We start from the raw sequence: 24290 nt of genomic DNA, 5'->3' as shown, positions 1-24290 counted from the left end.
TCACCACAACTCTCTGGGCCCGGCCGTCCAGCCAGTTTTTTTACCCAGCGCAGAGTACTTTTAGCTGGCAGGCTATGTGGATATACGGTATATCCCAGGAGGCTGGCTGCCCTGCTAAACAGATGAGAGGAGGAAACAGACACAGGAAAGAATGGGTAGAAGCGTCATGGGGGAAGGTAACGGAGATGGAAGTGCTCATTACAGTATGATTAGCACATCAGGCAACAGTGAGGGAGGAGAAGTGGTTGATGTGGTATGGATGAGTGACAATCTCTATCGGCCCATGTACTCATAACTGAGTTGGTCTTCCTGGTGCAAGCACACCTGGAGTCAGCAAGCTGCCTGGGGTCTCAGTGGATTGGATATGGGCTGTAGACATAGCTGATTATCAAGGACAAGACATCCCTGCGCTTGATGGTCAGTTAAACGTTTTCCAGGCTGTCTCCCATTAGAAATAAGGATTGCAGCAGCCTTAAGAACTAGACACTGCTGCTTTTGCACAAGGCGGATCCCCACACTCAAATGAGAAATCCCAACAAAGTCCTATTTTGGATACTGCTAATAGGAAAACGGCCTGTAAGCTCAAGTCTTTGCAGGATAGGACATTAAGATACGGCATTAAAACTTGATTTCACAACTGCTAAGTACCTGTAGGAATGCGTTATCTGATATTTGCTAGTACAAGGTGTGGGAGACTGGAATCAATGAAAACCAGGTCACGGACGATGACTTATTTTTGATGAAAATCTGCATGCGCAAGGATGACTTTTAGATTTCCATCCACAAAATTTCAATTGACAAACTCAAAAACACGACTTTCCACATGGGTGAAAGAAGCAAATTAAAAATAGGATTTTCTAGTAGCTTTTCATTTCTAATTGCAATCCTCCTTTAGAAAAGCAGTTTCCGAGTATGCAGAATAAAAGGTTCTCAATTCTCTCCCTCAACCACAGCACACATGAGCTTTCTGAAATATCTGCACGGCCAAAGATCAAATACAATAGCAATCAATAATGCCATATTTAACAGCCAATCATTTCAAATAACCAAGAGAAATTTGCTTTTATTTGAAAAGGAGTAACAGAGTACAGTACAAAGGGTGAGATTCATAGCATTTAAATTCAGTATTCGAAAGTCAAGGTGACCAAGTTAGTCAATGGAGAGAGCTGTCTTCAAAGAACTATTTGTTGACATCCGTTTTGAAGTGGGAAGAATTGCTCTTTGAAGGGACTCTGGAGAGAGCTTAGGTGAGACTCCCCTCTTTCAGAGGGACAATGGCTGTTGAAATACATCCTAAGTGTGGTGTCCATTACATAAAGACATAAATAAGTAAATTTTAAAGTTGGAAGGGGAAATTGAGTATTTTCTAGATACACCGTTTTCTTAAGTGTTGTTTAGATGAGAATTGAAGCATATATTCTAGAATGGCCTCAAATCTTGATCTTAATCCCAGATCCCCTACTTAAAAATGTGTCCCTGCTATTTTGTTTGCACTGTTTTTGTGCCATTCATTCTCGCCAGGTTTTTCTCCATTGGAGTGACAGGCTCTATATTAAAAGCAGTAATACTCCTACATTTAGAAAGCTAGGAATTGAGTTAATTCAATAATAGCCAAGCTTATAGGAACAGCTTATCATAAAACTCAGGACTTCACTGACTAAACATGGCATTTTTCATCAAAATCTGGATGGCTGCTTGGAGAAAGACAATAGAAATGAACCATTGAGGTGAATATTTCATTTCTTAAGTTGCTATAGAATGAGTCAAATAATTCAATGAAGCAAAACGGTAATTAGAAAAGTAAAACTCTCACAATAGAAAAATTCTTTTTTTCTCTCCCCCCCCCCCCCCCCCATGTCAGTTCCATTTTTGAAGCCTCACAAATAAAAGACCACACGCTGAAGACTTACTTTGCTTTAAGTGTTTCCTCTTGGAAATTCCACTGAGGGTCTTCCACTAGCTGCAGTTCTCGTAAAACACTCCCTGGCTTGTAAGCTGCATTGATCACCATGCTGAGAACCTATTGAGAGACAAAACCGACAACACTGATAGGTTGTAGTCCTTGACCACACTGAATATGTCCCCAGGTGCTGCATAGGCAGGATCAGCTTACAGGTGCCAATTTAGGTTCAAGGCTGCACAGGGTAAGTGCTAGATGCAATGAGAAGAGGTCCCAGATTGGATCAACGTGCCAAACATACTGCAGATGACACATTGATCTGATATGGCGACTGCATTAAATGCTGCTAGCTAACCCCAAAGATCTCCTGTTAATCAGCATTTTTCTTCGAGATAGACCCTCTCACCCAAAGCAGATTCCACCCCCTGCATTCATACTGGCTCAATTTAATAAAAAATGAAAATACTTCTGATGGCTCAACCAGGTACAAACTTATGTGTACCGTTACACGCTGAACACTAAAGGGGAAATTCATATACTTCAGGTCAGCAATATGCTTAAGCATCTGAGTGCTGCGTGCCTTGACTGTATTAACAGAACTTTAATGACATCTACACAAAAAGAGTTTGCAGGAGGTGTGCCTGAAACCCAGTGTGTGTCCACTCTGTACAACAAAACACATGTGCCAATCCATTTAATGCAAAGTCTCTGAGAATAAAAATGATTCTTACTATTGGCTCAGCGAATCCAAGCTTTAATAGTCTACACTTGGCCTAAGGAGATAAATACAAGAAAAACAAATCTCTGAACAGCACCAGACCATGTGTTGGAACACTCTGCATTGCATGTGCATGAATGACTCCATAGTGAGTCTGATTGGTTTTGATGTAATTTAGCTCTTTACCTAATGCCTGTTCTTCATTCCCTCGGGGCCTGCAAATGATTTCAGTATGATGAGCTTTAAGCTTCCCCAGCACCCGTGAACGTGGTTCATCAGAAATGAAAAACTGACTAGGTCATATTGCAAAGAGCACTATGTTTACATATTGGGGTTTTTTTCCTGTTTTTTTAATCCAGCAATCTGAGGTTTTTCTAGTATTTTGAAAACCTCATAGGATGAACTATTTTCAGGCAAGGGCTTCACCTAATGCTGCACAGTACCATGTAAAATGGCAGTGGTTTGAGTTGTCTGGCTACATTATTTACTAGAAGCAAAATTTGATTTATCATTGGGCCCTTGGAAACATTACTCGAGCCGCTCTACAAAAAAAGTGCAATTAGAGACACCTAAAGCAATGCCTAATAACAGCACTAATGTCTTATGCAGTGCTGATCATCTGTACATCTCAAAGCACTCTATGAGGAAGGGCAGGAGCACACTCCCTATCTCACACAAAGGGAAACTACAACACAGATTTACCCACAGCTCTCCAGCTGGTTCCCATCTCATCACACAACCCGCTATACTAGTTACTAAGCCATACTGATTCACAAGAGAACAAAAGAAAGCTTCTGAGTGAGTCCATCCAGTTGCTCATCCACATTTTTTCTTGCTTGCTACTCACCGTACAAACTGATGGGGCACTGGTCTCTGACACAAAGACACCGAGATACGATGCAGGGAAGCCAAAGGTGGGTTTTCAAAAAACATCACGTGCCTGGGTAGCTCCCACGCTCATTCACAACTCACCAGGTGTGTTCCCCTCCTGATCAGCACATCCAGGGAGTTATTTAATGCCTACGCAGGAGCTTGTTGGGAAAGCTCTCCTTCAGCACACTTCTGTACCCACTCTGCTTGCCAGTGGGAAAGCCGGGAGCAGAAAGCAAGCGTCTCTTGCTGACTGATTCCCACAAACAGTGCTGCCCTGCTCCTTTATCAGGACGATAGTGTTTATGAGTTGTCAGAACAGTTAGGAAATGAGCAAGAAAAGAAAGCCTGACCCTGCAAATAACAGTGTGGCCCTGTCTGGGCATTATCCCAGACACCTAATCAACTCCAGCCCTGCAAAGACACCCACAATACCAGGACTTTTCTCAAAGCTGGCTTGTCATCAGCAGGACTCTGTAAACTTCTAAATTCAGTTTAAAAAAGAGTGCTTTGTAAGAACAATCATTTCCCTTTAAGGGAATAAAAATGTTTATTTAAAAAGCTTTGGCTTTTACTCTTCTCGTATCTCACATAAGTCACTGAGTTTGGCATTATACCCTACAGCAGGAGTCCACCACTATGTTAACGGTGTTATCTTCCAACAACATTACCGCTTCATATTACACACTATTGAACACTAGGGAGAAAAAAGAACACTTTGTTTCTTGTGGAAAAATTAATTCTGATTAAAGCAAAAATAGTGACAAAACCTAGACCAGTTTCCAAATTTCAAGTTTCCAACTTTCTCTGGAGATGGAAAGTCACTTCATCCACAACAGACTGATCAAATTTTGATCTGATTCACTAAATTCCCTTTGGCTGGAGTGTGACCAGTCTGAGATTTTGGTAGTTTATTTTCAGCCCTCTCCATCAGGAATGGTTTGGGTGCCTTGGAGAAGAGGGGTGGATTAGACAACACCAGCCTTTGCTGCTAAAAATCTATGAGGTTTTATTTTGATACTGCTAACCTTTGGATTTTCAGAGTCAAGTAGGCTGGAATCACATCAGTGAGCATGAGCGCACAGCACCACCACAAGACTCTACCCAACCTTATAAGCACCTGACACCTTAGCTATAAAGTTTTCCACGTCACAGATTTTCAAGTGCACAAGGGCCCTTTTCTGAGCATGTCTAGACAGGCCTGATACCACTGGGCAGTTCAGCACCTTTCTTCCCATCAAAGCTTTTTGGTATTCTGTCCTCGTTTCGGCAGGGATAGAGTTAATTTCCTTCCTAGTAGCTGGTACAGTGCTGTGTTTTGGATTTAGGATGAGAACAATGTCGATAACACACCGATGTTTTAGTTGTTGCTAGGTAATGCTTACACTAGTCAAGGACTTTTTAGTTTTCCATGCTCTACCGACTGAGAAGGCTGGAGGTGCACAAGAAGCTGGGAGGGGGCACAGCCAAACTGGCCACAGGGACATTCCATACCATGGGACGTCATGCTCAGTACATCAACTGGGGAAAGCTGGCCGGGGGGGGCCGCTGCTCGGGGACTGGCTGGGCATCGGTCGGCGGGTGGTGAGCAATTGTACTGTTCATCACTTGCTTTGTGTATTATTATTATTATAATACTATTATTAGTATGATTTTATTTCAATTATTAAACTGTTTTTATCTCAACCCACGAGTTTTTTCTCACTTGTGCTCTTCCAATTCTCTCCCCCATCCCACCGGGTGGGGGGGAGTGAGCGAGCAGCTGTGTGGTGCTTAGTTGCCGACTGAGATTAAACCACGACATATTCATACATTTCTCATCTCTCCACCCCTCTTCATTAATGGTCCCAACCCTGGATGAAGCTTTCTCAGGAGGTATCAGTGACAAGGTACAGTTCAAAACACCATTACACCTCTTCTGCTGTTCAAGATCAGCATCCTTGTGAGGAGAAACTAAATTTCCCTCCTCTGAGATGTGAGCCCACATCTCCTACCTAACAGCAGAGACCCTAACTCCCAGGCTAGCCTCAGGCAGGACAACAAAAAGTTATTTTATTTTCCTTGGAATAATGATGTGCCTGTGGGACAGAGAGAGAAGGGAAAAAAGAGTTCTTTGGGATTCTTTCGTTGGACGATCAAGCATCTAAAAGTGCGCTTTTGTCATAGTCAAGGTTGTAGCACTTAAGTGTTGACATGCTTATGACAGGCCATGACATTTCAAAAATACAGATGGCCAAATCCTAAGTTGGAGGAACCATTACAGATGAGCTGAAGTCCACAGAGCAGTCTTGAAGAGGATGTTAGTGAACCCTCTTGCAGAAATGCAGTTTATAGCCTTCCAGACTATAGAAGGTTTCTGCCATTCCAACACCATATCTGATCACTAATGATAATGCTATCAGCCTGGCTCAATCATACACCTAAGGCTCAGTAAAATCTACTTAATTTTCTGAGCACCGTGACTTAATTATGCAAATTGCTCCTAAGAAGTCATGCTGTGCTCCAAAAAATTCAAGTTGCAGCGTACAATAGCTTTCCTTCACAAATGCTGGCCGATTTCTCCTGTTTGCATCAGTTGGACAGTCACGTTACCTTTAAGTCCATTTTCTTTTTAAATAGAGAAAGAGCAAAGTGTCTTAAAAATATTAAGAGCAGTAAGCAATGAGGCTAATTAATCTTTACAGCATATTTCCCTAAGATATGGTGGGTTATAGATCATCTGAAGTCTTAAAAAGACATCTCATTTTGTTTTACAGTGTTGCCATGGTAAGTTGTTGGCATAGATGGAAGAACTGTTCAGAAGTATTTTTTAGATATTCTGATCCAAGAACTAAATCTAAAGCTGAAAATGTGTTTATTTTAATTTAACTTCAAGTTAGCATTTACTACATATCTTAGCTACTATACAGTCACTATTTTTCAGCCCAGATGCAGTTGTTGGATGGCAATAGTTGATGTCTCCACTGTATTTAGGTCCAAGTTTCAACTTCTTTTCCAAACAAGTATCTCAGGAATGAGATAAGCTTTGCAGCTGATGTTAAACAACAGGCATTACCACCTCACTTGCCTCTTGGGGTGAAAGAAACCACAATAAACCACTGGTGTCAGCAGAGACTTGTGCTGGCACCAGGAGTAATGAAGAGCCAGGCTTTAAAAATAAGTTTGGCACTAGACAGCACAAGAGTTACTTGTCACTCACCTGAGGCTTTGCATGGATGTAAGGATACACGCACACAAACACAGAATTAAAATCAGTACTTTTGATCATATTACCAAATAAGCTGCAATTGCTCTCAAGATTTTGCTGGGAAATCTTGCTCAAGGGCAGCCATTCTGGAAGACACCTTAGGAGTTTCCTCCCTGCAGAGCTCACAACCTCTGAATCCAACACTAGGACAAAGCAACTGGGCAGAACTCAGGGGGATGCAGTAACAACGCAGAACTCAGCAGAAATGCCTGTTCTGCTGGAAAAGAGGTGCTGCACAAAAGCAAACCTATCCGTGCTGCTTCCCTCCTGACACCTCAGGTGAGAACAGCCCAGACTACTCAAATGGAAGGAGATGTTCCTACTCCACACTATACGGGTGTCTCCTAACCTTGTTTAATCCAGAGCCAAGCAGTACTGACCCACAGCTATCTCACTGTTAGCGTGCAGGCTGGTAGCACCAGATTGTTCGGAGCTGGATCCCAGATGCTGCTTCACTGCATCAGTGATGGAGGTAAGGAAGGACAAGACCTTGGGGGAAAAGAGGGCTGAGGAGCATCATGAACTACAGTTGTGCTGCACTTTTTGTTACATCCCTCATGACTGAGTGTGGAGGAAGGTAGAGGATGGGGAGCTACCCCATCGGCACCCAGCCAGGACCAAGGTCTCCCATCACCTGGTGCTAGCGGGGAGAGGACACCTGCTCTCTTCTTGCTTTAGAGGTAATCCAAGCCAGCAAATGGGGTAGGAGTTGGTTGTTCAGCTGTTTTTAGTCTGGGGCTTCCACCAGTGCCAAACACCGCAACATCTCCACCACGGAGACTGCTGCCCACTGTGAACTGGCTGGCAACTGGCACAGATTTTTAACTAGAGTGTCTCTAAAGGCAGTGAGTTATGGCTGGAGACCAGGGTGATTTAAAAAGCTCTTGCCAGACAGCTACTGACTCCGTTTTTCCTTCGAAGCTGTTGTTTTGAGTTGTCTTTCCCACCCTCCCCTGTGTATTGCCAAAGTAAAGCCCATGTATAATTTATCTATTCCAGACAAGTTATGCTGATGCATAATTTACAATGGCCTGCAATTTTCCTATATAGTGAGAGAGAGATAATTATAATGCATTTGCATTCTCGGGGCCACATCATCAGCGGGTGTAAAGCGAGACAAAGGCATCAAGCTCAGCACCGAGACGGGGTTCGGAGGGATGGGGACCCTTGTGCGCTCTTCTGCTGTGCAAAGCCTTGTGGCTGTGGTCTTGGGCTGGAGGAGGTATCTCCTGCACTGTTCTCACCACTCAGCTCTGCAGTCCTTTTGGGTGCTCTGGCAGCTGCCACAGATCTTCATCTCAATGCAGGGATGTCTTCTTTGTCACTTCTTGCCTCCTCCATGTGCTGGGTACCCCTATCCTCCCCACTGCCCATGTTTCTCCGAGCTGCTGACACCTCTCTTGTCTTGGCAGCAGCTGATAGGAACCAGGTGTATCTCCCCTACAGCAACACCCTGAATGTCTTCTCTTCACCCTTTCCAGAATTTGGACCCGGTCCCCGTGGCCAGAATGAGCTTGAATTTATCTGCAAAATAACACTGACCAACACTGGGCCATTGCCATTGTCCTTCTCCTTGGGAAGTCATTCATGTCTCCAAAAGCAAGATGCCCATGTCTTATTGACACTGCTATTTGCTCCTTCAGCAAGCAAGTCTGTAAGGAGGCAGAGCAAGAGAAAATAGCCTTTCTGTAGAAAACTCAGGTTGGTTTCCACAGTTGGTAACTGGTCCCATTCTTGAGGAATTTGGAGAAGCTGGTGTTAGTCTATGCAGCAAAGCCCTAAGATACTAGGGGAGGACCTGGCAGAAGCTTTGCACTGCTTATGTTTTCAAAATCCAAATTCCAGGAGGAAAGGAAGAGGAAACATTAGCATAAGTATTGACTGTGCATGCCTCATGTTTCCCCCATGTTGCTTTTTCATTGCCTGTTTTTCAAGTAGCAGCAGATTGCTAACGCTCCCCATCAGCAAGCTGCTGTGGACTTGCTTTCAAATTTGGCAGTTGTCAACTTTTGCTCTGCAACCACTTTATCCTGCTTTCTGCTGAGGGCTGTCTTTGACTGCTTCTTTGACACCCAAGTCTCCCACCTGCACAGGCAGCTGGTTTGCGGGGCTCTCTTCACGGCCCAGCTTTCAACCATGTGAGACAACCAGCAGTGCTGGTGTGTATAAGGCAGTGCACGTAGGCGATGAGGAAGTGAATGCGGACACAGAAGGCACTCTACAGTACAGTACACTCTACAGTACAGTACAGACGTGTTTTCAAAAGTGGTGGGTGATTTGGGAGGAATCTCACCTTTCAGGCATTTCTGTTAAGGGATGGGATTCATCTCATTTCAGACAACTGCAAACATCCTGAGCTGGGCATTGACGGTCTTGCAAATACATCAGATAAAATGGAGACCTAGAAGTTTCCATGCTTTTTCACCAAGGGCAGAGGGAGCTCAGATATGTCCCTGCATCCACATCAAGTGGGATTCATATAGGTACAGATCAGAAAGCTGGAGGATCTGGATTTCTAGAAGACCCAGGTCAAACTGAAATGGTGTCTAAGGCACCAGTGGCACCCTACTTATCCAACAGCACCATCTTGCTGTCCTCTCCCACCTGTAGTCATCTTGCTTGTCATCTGTATATGGACTGTAATGTATGGAAAATATTTATGCACTGTTTTCAGACAAGCTAGCTTTTCCCTGAGGTCAACAGCAAGAGCTCAACACTCTGGATTTGGCCCAAAGCAAGCACTGATTCCATCAGCAGAAAGTGAACAGATGGTGGTGCTCTGCCATCCCTGCTGCATGGGATTAACCCATCCACATTCAGCAAGATCTGGGTACACCACAGCTTCCACTCAGCACATTGCACGCACCCCTGCCTGGCCTTGTCTTGTTCACTTTGGATCCTGATGGTTTGGGCCCCATCAGACCATGGTCACACATACAAAGGTGTCACACACACTGAATCTGCTGGCCCAACAGCATCGTGGATGCTGAGAAACAGGTTGATGACAACCACCACAGAGGTCCTCTTTGGGGACGGCTCCGGTCAGAACATGAATTCTCTTGCACACAGTTAGATGAAACTTGCTCCCAACCAACGGAACTCCCCACGTTTCAAAAATGTCACCTCTCCCATCAAAACCCGCAATGCATATACCTACCCTCTCTTCCCAGCTTGCAGTTTTGACTTATGGAAACCACTACAGAGCTCCAGGACAATTTTAGGTGCCTTCTTTTCAAATTCTGGGCCTGGCAACCCATGACCCATGCTTTCCCCTGAAATCCCCCCAAAAGATAGCTGAGCCGTACCTCTTTGAGGACCAGCACACACTTGCCAGGCCCGACAGACTGAGGTAGCTCTGCTATTCTGCCTTTGTTTAAATATGGACCTGAGAAGCAGCGGTGGTTGATGTAGAGCTGGGGACAGCAGTATCTCCCATTGATGGTGCCTGCAAGGAGAAAGTAGCATTGATGTGCGTGTAGCACTTTTGTACAATAAATGAAGGGCCCTTCTTCTTCCTCCTAGATGTGGGAAGGAGGGGAGAAGAGTAAATGAGGCACAAAGAAGTCTTCCCTGGGATAGGAGGTAGAGAAGCCTCTGCTACTCAAATCCGTCTGACACGGATGTAGAGAAGCCTCTGCTACTCAAATCCGTCCGACACAGTAAAAGCAATTGCTTTTAATAGCAACTGATTTGGCTGCACACCCTACCAAAAGGGGAATCGGGAAAGGACTTCATTCATAACGTCACCCAAGGCTCTTCCGTAACTCGCATCGCAGATGGACACGAGTGACTCAGTTGCAACTTGCCCGAAAGGGAACGTATTAGCTGCCTCTCACAGATACTGAATTGGCTCAGGGAGAAAATTCAGGTGGAGGGCTCCGCAAACCCCTGTTCATCTGCTGTCCAACCCAGTAAGCACTGAGGTGCCATTCCCCTGACCCAACGTGGGTCTACAGAGTAGTTTTTTTTTTCTGAGCTAATTACTCTGGGGTCCTTTATAGCCCATGGAGAGAAGTGAGTACTTCTAGATGCGGTTCATGTGCTATCCAAGTGGTTATCCACTTTTTGGTTATCATACCCAAAAAGAGCTTGTTTCTCCCCATTTGATTGTAACAGGGCCCTGGGATGTTGGCTCAGATGCCAACACGTGCCCTGCAGTCTGCTGAAATAAAGTGCGTTAAATCCTGCCCCTCCTGCTGAGTCTATGCAATTAACTGGATTAATACTGCACTCTCAGAGCCTCCTGCCATCGTTAAAGAGGAGAGAAGGGGAGACCTCATCGCTCTCTACAACTGCCTGAAAGGAGGTTGTAGCGAGGTGGGTGTCGGTCTCTTCTCCCAAGTAACAAGTGGTAGGACGAGAGGAAACGGCCTCAAGTTGCACCAGGGGAGGTTTAGATTGGATATCGGGAAAAATTTCTCCATCAAAAGGCTTGCCAAGCATTGGAACAGGCTGCCCAGGGAAGTGGTGGAGTCACCATCCCTGGAGGTATTTAAAAGACGTGTAGACGTGGTGCTTAGGGACATGGTTTAGTGGTGGACTTGGCAGGGCTAGGTTAACGGTTGGACTTGATGATCTTAAAGGTGTTTTCCAACCTAAACGGTTCTATGATTCTATGAAAATGTGCCTTTAGCAGAAGTAGCAGCCATGCCACACAGTCATGATGCTAACACAGGGACACATTAAATCCTGGTGTAAGCAATTTCATTGATGCCAATTAAAAAGTCCCATCCATCTCCACCAGGGCTTCATTAGCCTGGCCCTAACATCGTTAGCTGAAATGGGCAAGCTGCAGGGGAACTCCAGTAACCCCAGCAAGACACAACGTCCGCACATGGAGGACCAGACCCTCACATGCTGTACATCAGAGACTCCTCGCACTGTTGGTGGGTCCACACCACCTCACACCCCCTGAGGATGTGGTTCCATCTCCCCCACCCTGTACGACACGCTCACTCCCTTTTTGGAGTGTGTCGTCCCCCTCCATGCAGGCAACGGGTCCTTGAAATAAGGATCCTGCTGGTGCCGAGCAGCCTTACCTGTTGTGTCTGGCTGAGGAACCGGGCAGAGGTCATGAGGTATTTTCTCAACAGGCACTGTGGATGGTAACCTGTTAAACAGCAATTCGGTGTATTTAATAGTGTCAGACAGGGCAAAGGGGCAGAATCAGCCTTCAAGGCTGGACCAAGAGATACACCAGGACCTGCATGGACCGAGAAATGGAGATACCTCAAATGCAACCCCGCTTCCACACAGTTTATCATAGCCCAGGGCCTGCACATTGAAGAAGCAGCAACCAGATCCACCACTCCTCCAAAAATATACTCTGGTCTGTGACCTTTAGCCTTTCAGGCTGCAAATATTCACACTTAGGTCCCTTAAATTCTAGTTCCTAGAACCTGCAAGGACTAGATAGGGAAATGCCCTCCTGCTACATGTCCATCTTCCACAAGCATCCCTTACTGGCCACCAGACTGGCTACACAGTCCCAGCTAGTAAAATATTTCTATTGCAAAGACTTTCTTATATGTTCACAAATATTTTAGATTTAAAGGAACCCCCTTGCCGAGTCTGCTGCAGTATCTGGGCAGTAGTTAGCAAAGTCACTCAGCTGCTGTGTATTATCTCCCCTGGAAGACCTGATGCATCCCTGTAAAAATATCACCTTAAATAACAAAAACTTACTGCTTTTCTGGTTGCACAACTGCAATTCTTCTCTTCCTTCGCACTGCAAAAATGAAGCAAGGAAGGAAAAAATAGTTTTGTACCCTTCTGTCCTATAAAGTATACCCATAACGCATAAAAAGCTGTATAAATGCACTGACTATAAATGACTTCTAACACAATGAAATGGTACTTAACTTATCGCCATCTTTTCTTGGTATTTTTTAAGTAAGTCACTACATCATTAAAACCTACTTTAAAGATGTAATAATATATTTAATCTTTCCTCTGGAATGCTAATATCGTGTTTTATGGGATCAGTATAAAAAAAAATTAAAATAAAAACACAAATATTTTTCCATACAGAAACACATATGGATAAGATTACATTTTACAAGCATGATTACCTCCAGCATAATTTATCCCTAGCTATAAATTGCGATAAGGCTGCATAATGTTGCTACAGCAGTATTCTCCCAAATTAGGCCCCGGCTGCCTGATTTTTAACTTAAGCATATTTAACTCTTCAAAAGGGTTGACACATTTTAAAATTTGCCTTTCAGATGTTAATTAATATAAACAGCGAGGTTAATTTTTCATCTGGTGGCTTGAGATCAGGGTTGGATAGTTTCTGTGAGGAACAGGAGAAGAACACCAAGCCACTGAGCACTCATGAACTGCCTTCAAATGCAAATGGAAGGGAAAGAAATTGGTCTTAGTACGCACTGGAGGCAGGACAAAACACTCCGGGCTTAATTGGGCCAGGAGAGATTTAAATTAAACACTAGGGAAATCTCTGAGCTGTTAAGGGCAGTGAAGTAACAGGACAGATACCCTGGGAAGGGGTAGAAACTCCATCACAGGAGGCCAGCAAACATTTCTCAATTTAGATGGAGCAGATCCTGCTTTGGAGATGGAGCACCAGATGGCCTCTTTGTATCCATTCCACCCCATATTTTATCGGGTTTTTTTCCTGATTTGAGATCCCATGTCCCCAATTCACTCAGCTGCCCGAGTGAACTTGGCTCAGCGCAACAAAACCTGGTCTCACTCTGACAACCCCATCGCAAACCCACATGCCACACTGTGCAATCCCAAACCACGTAACAGCCTTTCCCAGTGCAAACAATCCCATTTTTAGAGGGACTGATCACACAGACAACTACAAATTGCATAGTATCAGTGCTGTGGAGTCTGGTCACTAATTAGATTTATTACTATTTATTACAGTGCACTTACAGCCTGGTTACTAGTCTGCTAGTTAGGTTGGTAGTTTCAAGAATTGGATTATAGACATAAGACAAACTCTCTGATAAATCTGTTGATGTAATATCTATGCTGCTTGAGGTTTCCATGTACTTACAAACAGCTTTGTGTGGTGGAGTTAGGTTATAAGCATTCGCTTCACACCAGCCAACGGGGAAAATGTCCATAGACTCTACATCAACTATGTACTCTGGAGAGGGCATCTGTAAACCTATAAACACAAATTTATAATGTAATTTAGACATGGGACTACCGAGCTCAGAGCCATTCGAGCATTCATCATGAACCAAGGGAAGTAAATGATGGAACACGTAAAAATAAATCTGCTTCCTTGCATCAAAACCAGGCATCATTTCACCTTCAATTTTGCACAGACAGCAACGATAAGGCTGCTGCATTTACAGTGCAATGTGATTCCAGAGAAAGCCCCCATTAAGAGCACTCTAAGGGTGCACAGTGAAGCAGCCAAAAGCCAGTAAGGTTAAACATGCATGACTTTCCCCAGCAAGACGGCCTGATTGTCCCCTTGGTTTTTTGGTAGAGTTGCACAGGCAAGTTAGCAGAACTTGCTGGGTGCTTGCTCTTACTGCTAAGAGAGCCCACATGGGCTGTAACAGGATGGTAGGTGATGGGCCTTTATGCCCCAACGCCCCCCTGAAGCTCTTTCGTGTAGTTCTGCCCTTGAGTCATTGTTTTTAAGGGTGAGCGATGACCACTCTTCTGTCTAGAGATGCCACGAATTCTCTTAGGGCTCCTCACCGCACATGAAACATGAGCTGATCGCCCAACAAGGGCGAGGCAGTATAAAAACCCCAAGTGGGACAGATGCACTAAGATCTCTGGCATAATACTGACTCCAAAACCGCACTGGAAATCTCTGCTTAAAGCAAATCTCTTCCAGCTTGGTTATCCTGTCTCCTTTAGAAGACAGTCTCCTGTCTTGGTTTATGTGGGTCGCACTCAAAGCCCACTGCAGCAAATTGAAATACTCCTGCTGGCTTTGAGTCCTTTTGAAAACAACTCTGGGTCCTGAGTCAAGACACCATTTAATTACTCCAATTCAAGCCCGTCTGCGCTGGCACAGCCTAGCCAGCGACTTCACCCCAATCTGCCATTTCCACCCTACGACCTAAAGCTCCAGCACCAGCATGAGACGATCTCCTAATAAAAGAGACCAAAGAACCAGCAGCTTCCCCTGCAGCATCCTCGCCTTTGCATCTGTTACAGCATCTTTGCCTCCTGCTTAATGCAGCAGTGTTTGACTGTGCACAGCCAGATGACTACGGGGAACTTCCCACTAATGAACGTTCATCAAGGGCTTGCAGTGTAATTGAAACAGTAATTGAACTTTGTGATGGGAATGGCATCGAGGCTGAGACGCAGCATTTGGATCAATCTCGTCTCTAGTAATAAACTTGCCACGCTTTGAAAGCGTGTGGTTGTATGAAAACCCAAAGGAAGCAGGAAAGTAGGTGCCGGTGCTCACACTGCTGGAGGAAATAATTAAAAAAATGAAATCATGATGTCTGCATAGATTCATGGATGTCTTCGTGGTATTCCTTTGAGCACTGCACTGTGTTCCCACATGATACATTGAAGATACAGTCTCTATTTCACTGGCATATGGGGAAGGGAAGAGGATGGGATGAAGGCACATGATACAGGACACAACCTGCTCATACGAGCAGCTGAGCCTCAATGCGAGGTCTCAGCAGCTGGCATTCCCTGCAAAACCATTTCCCTCCATGAGAAAATACCAAGAGGTCACTGCTCAGTTTGAACTTGATGACAGCTGCACTCTCCAGTGGGCAAAACATTTTTGCCTAACGCCACAAATCCAGCCAAGGAACTGATGTGAGAGCTGCTGAGGTCAGTGGCAAGACATGCATGAAGTGATCAAGCCATGGATCAAGCCCTAAACAGAGCAAGAGATCAACACAGTCCCCACTGAAAGTTCACCAGATCTAGGAAAAGCCATTATTTTCATTACTGTAACTGTTCTACACTGTTATTCTGACCCAATAAACAGATCAAATGTACTTTCCTGCTTGCAAACAACAATGGATGTGACAGGAAAATTTTGTTTTTAAAGTTTACAGCTGCAGCTGCGCTGATGAGCAAGGAAGCACCATAATGTCTGTTTTCCTGGAACACCGCTATTCCTCTTGTAAGACATATTCACAGCTACTCTGTCCTCCCTGGCACTGCTTCTTCCCTCTGGCAATTGATAACCCTGCCTTCCACTTCCGACATCTTCCTGCTTCGTTTGGCCTCACTCATATAAGTGGAAAACAGCTTGTTTGAGACTCATTAGTTTTATTTGCTGCGTTTTATGCTGCCATCTTCTCAGACTAAGAAATGTCCGTAAGACTTGATGGAAAAGAAGAGAACAGGGAGATTGGAAATAGGGTGAGGAAAACTTCCATCTCCTGCTACAAATCTTGGGCAGAATAGAGCAGCAACTCTGGAAAACTCTCCAAGGGAAAATTATGGAAAACCTCCCTGGAGAAGCGATTAACAAAAGGGTTTTCCTCAAATTCCTAGGCTGTGCAGAGAGTGTACATTATTACTTGTATAAATTCACACCAGAAATCTCCAGCTTTAAAATCTAAAATGAACCAGTAAAAATTAACAATGCAGATGATGAGTAATAAAGTAGCAGAAAGTGATGGGATGCGCACAGCCTCGGATCAGCCCTATGCTTTTCCACCACGGGGGAACGATACTGCTGTTCATTAAATGCTCGCCCTGAAGTTTACAGAGTTTTGCTACTGTACAAAGCGTGATTTATTAAACAATGTTCCCTCATGTCTAACTCGACGCTGCTTAACTACTGCATCCTGGTTTATGGCTGCAGTTTGGGCTGTCAAACAGCGAAACTGGGAGGGCAACAATGAAAGCTTCAGACGCGCCCATGATAAATGGTGGGACCCAAGGCCTTCAGCGATGGGCTCCCATGGTAGTTGGGGAGTCTTGCTGCTACCAGAATATAAATAATCAGTTAGAAACAATAGTGTCTTAATGGAGTCAAAAAACCATGCCACAGTTCAAGCCGCATTTATTTTACAACTCTGCAAGCAGGGTTTTGGGGTTTTTTTTAATGTCTAGTTTTAGCGCAACTCTGTGCATACTGTAGTCATGTATTTCAACAGCAGCAAAGACTTCTTTTTATTTTTGCAGTCTTTTGCATCTTTTCCTTTTACTACAGATCATTCTATTCCTGGTATTGAGATATAAAACAAGCGTAAAGCATCTATATATCAGAACTCAAGACAAGGATGCACACAGGTTTTTTTATGACAAGTTGTAAAAAGACATCCTTTAAGAAATTAAAAGAGTAAAAGGCAGGGAGAGATGAGGGAGGGGAGCAAGGTGGGAGCGTGTAGCCCTCTCCCTGCCTCTATCCAGGGTCTTGGAGGACTAGTTGATTTAAAGACCCAAGAAACAGCACTTCCTATTCACTATAATGGGCAAAAGCTTAGTGAAGACGGAGTCCCTTTGAAAGTATTACAACTTAGGGGAAAAAAAAAAGAAAGAAAGATTCCCAAACCCCGTAAGATCTTAATATAGAAGTGAAGGCACTTGGCCATTTAAGAAGGGGAGCTGCCAAAATGGGTCAGATTCCTTGACCAGATGGGTGTAAATTCGACAACAGTCTTAGTGAGAACTGAATTTCAAACAAGCATTGATACCAGCTCTTTAACAAAAATATTTGCCCCATGTCCAGACTAGGCTGCAGACGAGCTTTAGCTACCTCAAGTCAGAAGGCAACCAGTTATCTCAGATGAAAAAAACAAAACTCGCCATTGCACACAGCTCTACCAAAAGCAAAGATGCAAAGTCGTATCTGCTCTGTACACTGGAGATAAGTCACAGAGGAGACAAACCGCCTGGGGTGACAGCTGTATGTCAGGGATGGAGAAGGATGGCAACCCAGCTCTTCTACATCTCCCACCTCTGCTGCATTTGGACACACGCCTGCAGCTCTGCTCTCCCCAGTTCTTAGCCAGCCCAAACCACGAGGCTTAGCCGCAAAGACACGAGAAGCACAAATGATTTGGCCTGCCAAGCTTTAGGTCAGGAGGAATCTCTCTTTAGGTAGCAACTGAGTTATAAATCTCTCAGAATGGGATTTATCTCGGAGGCGTCGGGAAAGCCTTGTCTATCATATAATGCTACTTTCGTAGAGCTAAACACCACAGAACGTCTGCCTTTCTTATATTTTAGAGCAAGCTGCTAGCACAGATGAGGTACTTTGGGTTACCTGACAATGTTTTTACTAACTTTAAGGGCTTTGATTAGAGACCCTTCCTCTTGTACAAATTGCACTGCACATTGTCAGATGCTGAAATACTTCTTGGGTTATTATAATCAACGCAGCACAATGCTGAAGGTGATGTGCCAGGTGATGAAGAAGCAATACAGTTAGTATCAATCTGGCTTCCACTGTCTTCCAGCCCCAAAACACTGAGAGCTGAGCATCTTGCAGAGGAGGGAAGGTGACTTTTTGTGCAGATCAGGCTTGAGACTTCATCTCACATGGGAACTCTGCAAGAACCCCCTGTCGCGACCCCTGTTCCTCTGTCCTTTCTGGAAATCATGTACTTGACTATGGTTTGTTCTCCCATTAACCCTTTCCTAGCTATTCCACCCTGGAAGGACCAAAATAAACTTGCATTAACCTCCGAGAATGAGGGTTCACACTGCTTTTGCAGAAACAATCTTGACGGCAGCCTGGATTTAATGCACTTCAGGAGAATTACTCGTGAGCCACCATACTGACCCCACAGGCCATCAGAGAAGACATGGGTGACTCCTTTCCTCCCTCCCACCTCCTGCTACAGAGCTCCCACGGAGCAAGCAGGTGTCACTGACTTTAGCAAAGGAAAGACTTGCTCTGTTTCCTTTTGATTCTGCTCTCTGCAGGACAACCCTGCAACCTGGAGCCCAGCACAAGCTTCGTTTCTCCCCATCCCTTCTTCCTGCTAGGAGATTGGGATAGCAACAACATGCATCACTCCCTGAGCTGCAAAATATGACTGCGCCTTGCTTTCCTCCCAGCTCACTGAGAGAACACGGCATTGTATTTCCTGGGGTTGTACACAGCAAGTGTTTAAGAGATGCTGCTCTCTCATCAGCCCAATCTCTCAGGGATGCCTTGAAACATCTAGTGGCACCTATCAGAAATGAATAGGCAGAGCTGCACAGCATCTACCTGCCAGCATGTGATTGCAGGCAAAGGGGTGGAGGCATTTCAACATCACGTCTCCCTGAACCATGATGGTAGCTTAACCAAATGCATTTTATTTTGCAAATGGGAGGGTTCCAGCAAGGTGTTGATTTTTGACTGTGTCAGGGCTGGCAGCACAAGGGACGGCACGTCTGCCTTATGCATTCATCAAGAGGCAGAAGCACAGATCTTACAGAGGTTGGTGATGAGCAGGACTATGGGCCACCAGAAACGCCTTTGATATTTTCATGGTTCTCCAGAAGAAAGCAAAGCAGCATATTACATTTGTAGTTGATGCTGACCCAATTACTATTGATTTTCAGTGGGAAACTGAAACTTTTATATTCATTATAGATGAAACCAGTAGCTTCAAACAACAGTGTGTTACCTTGATGGGTAAAAATTAAACTATGTTGTGACAATGATGCATGCTACAACAACTTTATGGTTTATCACAGTGCCCATCAAAACACTTAAATGAGCATGGCTTTCTGCTCTCGGTGACTTTACAAATAACACTGGTTTTAAAGCAGTAATAATAAGAATCCCTGTGTTGTTCTAAATTACACTTACTTAAGAAGTCCTTGCCCAGATGAATTGAGAAAGAAAGTCCCAAGAGCAAAACCACATTAAAAATGAGCTCATCTGTACCTCATTTCAAGAAAGGTAGAAATGGAAGTTTTGATACAGTATTATGCTCTGCTAGTTTTTCAGCACTCTCCTAATACTGCTTGTACAGTGGTGGTGTTCTCCATGGGATGATGGCTTTCCAAAATCTGTATCATAGAGTTACTGCCTGCAAGAGCTCTCTTAGATCAACAAAGGAAATGATACAATCACAGAGAATAGGGATGCGAGCATGCGATGGCCACAGTGAGGAGCAGCATATATTGCAGAAGTTTCATAGACTTAGGTGAAAAAAAAGGAGTGAAAGGAAGGAATGAGGTTGCAGGGGGACAGGAGATCCCATGAGAGCCTGTTGGAAATCACAGTGGAAGTCTCAGCTGCACGAGTGACGCAAACATCCATTCCCAGGACGGGGGGGTTGGACTAGATGACCTTTAGAGGTCCCTTTCAACCCAAACTATTCTATGATTCTATGATGGCAGTGAGGAGGTTTCTATCGTCAATGGAGACCATGCTGATAGAGTCCACATGGATGGGAGGGTGGAAGGTCTTGTGGCTCCCTCGTGGAGAGAGCAGGGGAAGATAATTCTTAATAACATATTATTGGTCAATGTGTATAAAAAGGAAAGGCTGGAGAAAGCAGTATTGTGCAGAGGATGAAGGACAAAATTAAGAGACCATTTGAGTGAACCACACAAACATAAAAAGCCTTTACAGCACATACCTTCAAGGTGAAGCCACATTAACCGTCCTTTAACTGAGGTGATAGAAGCGACACATATCTCCGCAGGGTTCCTGGGGTTCACTGCCTCCAGCTTCATGTTCTTAGTAAAGCCACGGCTGAAGGATGTCTGAAAGAGTCAAGGACCAACACTGAAGCATGGCACTACATGACTTTAATTAGGCTGTCCGCTGGGAAGCATAAATTTAGCGTGGTTTGCTTTTCACTGGAAGTGCAGGATACACTGAAGAACACAAAGGCATCCAGATTCAAAATGGAGCTTCCCTGGACACCCATATGAAAAAACAATGACGGCAACAAATCAGGAAGCAATGTATTTCATGGTTTACTCCAATCCAGCTCAGAGACTGGGAGGAGGTTACTCCGCACCAGCTCCAAGTCTATTTGAATGCTTGCTAGTGATGCATTTGCTGGCCGCTGTTTGTCACGAGATACTACACAGAGGGTTCCCATATCTGCTGCGCTTACGCATCTCTCACCTTGCTAGGAGAAACCTTCTAAAGCAAATAACCCATCTTGCCTGAGACCAGAGAAACTTCTTCACACATTTAGCTGCCCAGGCTGACGCTGGAGAAAGTTGAGCAACCTATTCAAGTATGTTTTTCTTCATGGAGTATTTTAAGCTCAATGTGCAAGGTCCTTCTCTGTAGACTTCAGGTACATAAGGTCATCAGTTGCAGGTGGGTGTAGATGGAGCCAGTTGTGTTTATTGCTACAGCAGTACCTCTGTACGCTTAAATACAGCACCAAAGAAACAGGTCTTTCACAGGTCATCCAAGGCCCCCACTGCCCTCCCACTCTTCTCCAGTGAAGGCAAAGCCAGGCCAGATATTACAGCAATGATCCCCAAATGAGTGGTCATCACCCCAAATAAGAAACACAGGACCAAAATGTGGGGTCATGAGGTTGCGAGAATGCAGCGTCCCCCATTGTACTACGAGTTTGGGAGCCTGAGAGAAGCTGCAATTCAAATCATTCGGGTACCACTGCTGTAGGCTAATGCCTTGGCAAACTGCTTCAGTCTGAGGTTGGCCTGGCCACGTGACAGCAGCAGGCTGCTGACCAGTCCCTCCTACTCCTGCCAGAGCCAGGATGGCTCAGTCCTAACGTAACAAACCACAGCTCCTGTTTGTAGCCACGGCAAGTGATCCCAAGCGCAGAGGGACCCCAAGACCCTACAACCCTCTCCAAAAGCTTCCCTACAAGCCGAGCCTCAAGCTACTCTTCACCTACTTTCATCCTTGCCCTCTGTCCCTTCCAGTGTCCTCTCTCCCTTCATTTAAGGTCAGGCACTTCCCAATATCTCCCCCACCTGAAAACACACACTAATGCAATACCTATGGCCATGCCATGGCTTCCTTTCCTTGCATTTTCCTCCCCTCTGTCCCACCTGTTCTGCAACACATCAGCTCTGAGTGCTTGCATCTCTCTTTGCACCCAGTAGCACAAAAAGGTTCCCCCTCTTGGCTGAGATTGTGACTAATAATAATTAGGATGTATTGTCACTGACTCAAAATGACACCAATCCCTCATTCAGCAACCCCATGTGAGTAACTGGAAGCCAGACTCAAATTCAACCCTTCTGCTATTTGTACAGCACCTAGGACCATGGGCATTTCACCTTGCACAATCACCGGGAGCTCTTTGTGAGACTAAAAACTTCTGGATTTGGTCTTTTTTTTCATCAAGAGGCCTTCCAAGAATGTGCTGCTAGTCTCAAACATTGCTTGGACTATCAGAAGCCTTGCTCAGCACACAGATCAGCTTCACCCTGTAAAAGCTGCCAACGGCCAGGACTTCAGAAAAGCAGGGTGAGTTTGTTTAAATGCCTTTTATGTTGCCTAACAAGGAAACATCATTTATCATCACACCAGCAACTTTCATTGCAATTCGGTGCTGGAGGCTAATTTATACAGAATCAATGGCAAAACAGTTAGCTGGGAGTTTATTTTACTAAGCATTTGGTCATGTCAATCCATTTCATAACTGCCTCTCCTTGTTAAATATCCCCCCTGGGGAAACAGCTACAGCATATCCACTTCCAGCACCACGTCTGGCTGCACTAGGTGGAAGATGTGCTTGCAATACAGCTTCTGTCAAAGAGCCGCTCACAGCCGCAAAACAAACGGACCGACCTGCCAGGGAGGTTGCACAAGCGACAACAGCGAGATTACATCTCTCTGCAGAGAACTATTATCGAGAGTGAAAGAATAACAGACACATGTTCATCTGATGAACGTTTCCTTAAAAAAAATGAAAAAAAAAAAGTGCTTAGACCTGATTTAACCTTTGGAGGATATTATGCAGAGATTATTCTCAAGGCTTCCAGTGCTGAGAGCATAGATCCATTACTTGACAAAACAAAAAGAGATATAAAGAAAAGGGAGGGGTGCTTGCAGAAGAGAAGAAATGTGACAACTGTCCCACTCTATTGGTGTGATGCAGCATTGTCCAGCTTCCCTCAGCGCTTCCAGAAATCTTCGCTTAGAGTCCCCTTGAGGGTTTCGCATAGGATGGCACAATAAATGGGGCAAAGAACTCCTAACTCTGATTTGATTCCCAGGTCAAACTCTGTTGATGATACAGGTCTTCTGAATTCATCAACAAAAAGTGTTCAAATTCATCAATTCACCATCAAAGGTCTGTTCCAAGTGAGGCTGCCCTTGGGCCACCACAGATGAGGAAAGGCCATGGAAAAACACGCCTGGTGTCTTGTGAGACTGCCTCCGTTCTGCTTTTCATAAACACCCTGTCCCCGAGTCTCATGACTTCTGAGTACAGTGAAAGGCTATGTAACTCCTAGAGCAACCTGCTTGTCCACTGTTCACAACACCACTTTATTTTGCAAACCCTTCTGTGCTCATTTTAGGTACCACCACATTTTCAGTTATTGATGGGATCTCAACTTCCATCAGTTGATGGGAGCATAAAGAAGAGCACCAGGCTACTGCAAAAGGCAGAAGGGTACATCTGCCTTTCACCAAGTGATGAATACCTGTCGGATCAAGCCACGCCAGACTGTCATTGCCGGAAAACAGCCTGCAAAAGACTCTTTCCAAAGCTCTGAATCTTGATGGCCTCCAGCGTAATGATGTGCTGCTCGCTCTCACATCACTGTTGCTGTATCAAGGAAGCACATGAACTGTCCCAAAGACCAGAGCATCCATGCGGGTTAATCACTCTTCTCACGCTCTGAGCTCAACAGCTTCAACCTTAGCTTTTAAACGCATTTGGTTCGGTTAAATGTATCCCCCTGGGAACCAGAGAAAGCACCCAAAATGTGAAAAGGGCCAGATGATATGCAATTTTGTTACCTAGTTTGTTTTTTTTTTTTAATAGCACTTGAATTACTTGCAATGGTCAGTTGAGATCCTTCTTGTGCTAGGTGCTGTACAAAATCAGAGAGGAGATGAAGAGCAGGAAATCTGAATGAATCGGATAAAGACAAGAGTAAGATAACATTTTTTTCTCTTTTAGGGATGGAGACCTGAAACACTTCTCCAGCTTCCTTCCTAAGACGGACTCATGGTGGTCTGGGGAAACCTCCCAAAGCCTTGCTGCAGCTTTTCTGTACAAGCTATTTTGCTTCACATGGACTGACAGGAGTGACACGACGGCAAAAAGGGAACTCACGTTTCTAAAGCACAGGTGAGGCGCTGCCTCCGCTCCACACTGCTTCTGGTAGTCTGCCCAGTCAAAGTCCTGGCCAGAGTAACCTGCAGGATGACAAAACAGAAAGTGTCATTAGCCACCATTTCACACCAGAGAGCGAGCATGAAATGGGCCCCAAGCAGACGACCGTTTGTGTTTCAGCATCCCATCCCGCCTCAGTGAACTGCGCAGTATCAGCAGGCAAGTTCTCTGGATGCCTGCTTATACACCATGAGAGCCAATGCCAACGCTTCTCCAGCCCCGACACACACCTTCTGCATTTCGCTTTGAAAACTCCAGGTCTTCATTAAAAAGTAATAAAACGTATTTATTTTAGAATCATAGACTCATTGAGGTTGGAAAAGACCTCTAAGA

At 44.7% G+C, this 24290-nt stretch overlaps 1 protein-coding gene across 1 annotated transcript in view; it reads right to left on the bottom strand.

Annotated features, from left to right (window-relative positions):
* SFMBT2 (Scm-like with four mbt domains 2) overlaps positions 1–24290 on the bottom strand; it is a 104330-nt gene that overhangs the window by 14044 nt on the left and 65996 nt on the right. Inside the window, exons 9-15 of the mRNA XM_009290413.1 lie at positions 23898–23980; positions 20247–20373; positions 13763–13876; positions 12421–12463; positions 11775–11845; positions 10041–10180; positions 1911–2020 (exon numbers count right to left, since the gene is read on the bottom strand). Coding sequence (XP_009288688.1) covers positions 1911–2020; positions 10041–10180; positions 11775–11845; positions 12421–12463; positions 13763–13876; positions 20247–20373; positions 23898–23980 — 688 coding nt within the window. The remainder of the gene's footprint in view (positions 1–1910; positions 2021–10040; positions 10181–11774; positions 11846–12420; positions 12464–13762; positions 13877–20246; positions 20374–23897; positions 23981–24290) is intronic.

The sequence above is a fragment of the Aptenodytes forsteri genome, unplaced genomic scaffold (assembly GCF_000699145.1).
Source record: "Aptenodytes forsteri isolate BGI_AS27 unplaced genomic scaffold, ASM69914v1 Scaffold173, whole genome shotgun sequence".
Taxonomy (NCBI): domain Eukaryota; kingdom Metazoa; phylum Chordata; class Aves; order Sphenisciformes; family Spheniscidae; genus Aptenodytes; species Aptenodytes forsteri.
Note: the sequence above shows the minus strand (reverse complement) of the source record. Positions and strands in the feature narration are given on the sequence as shown.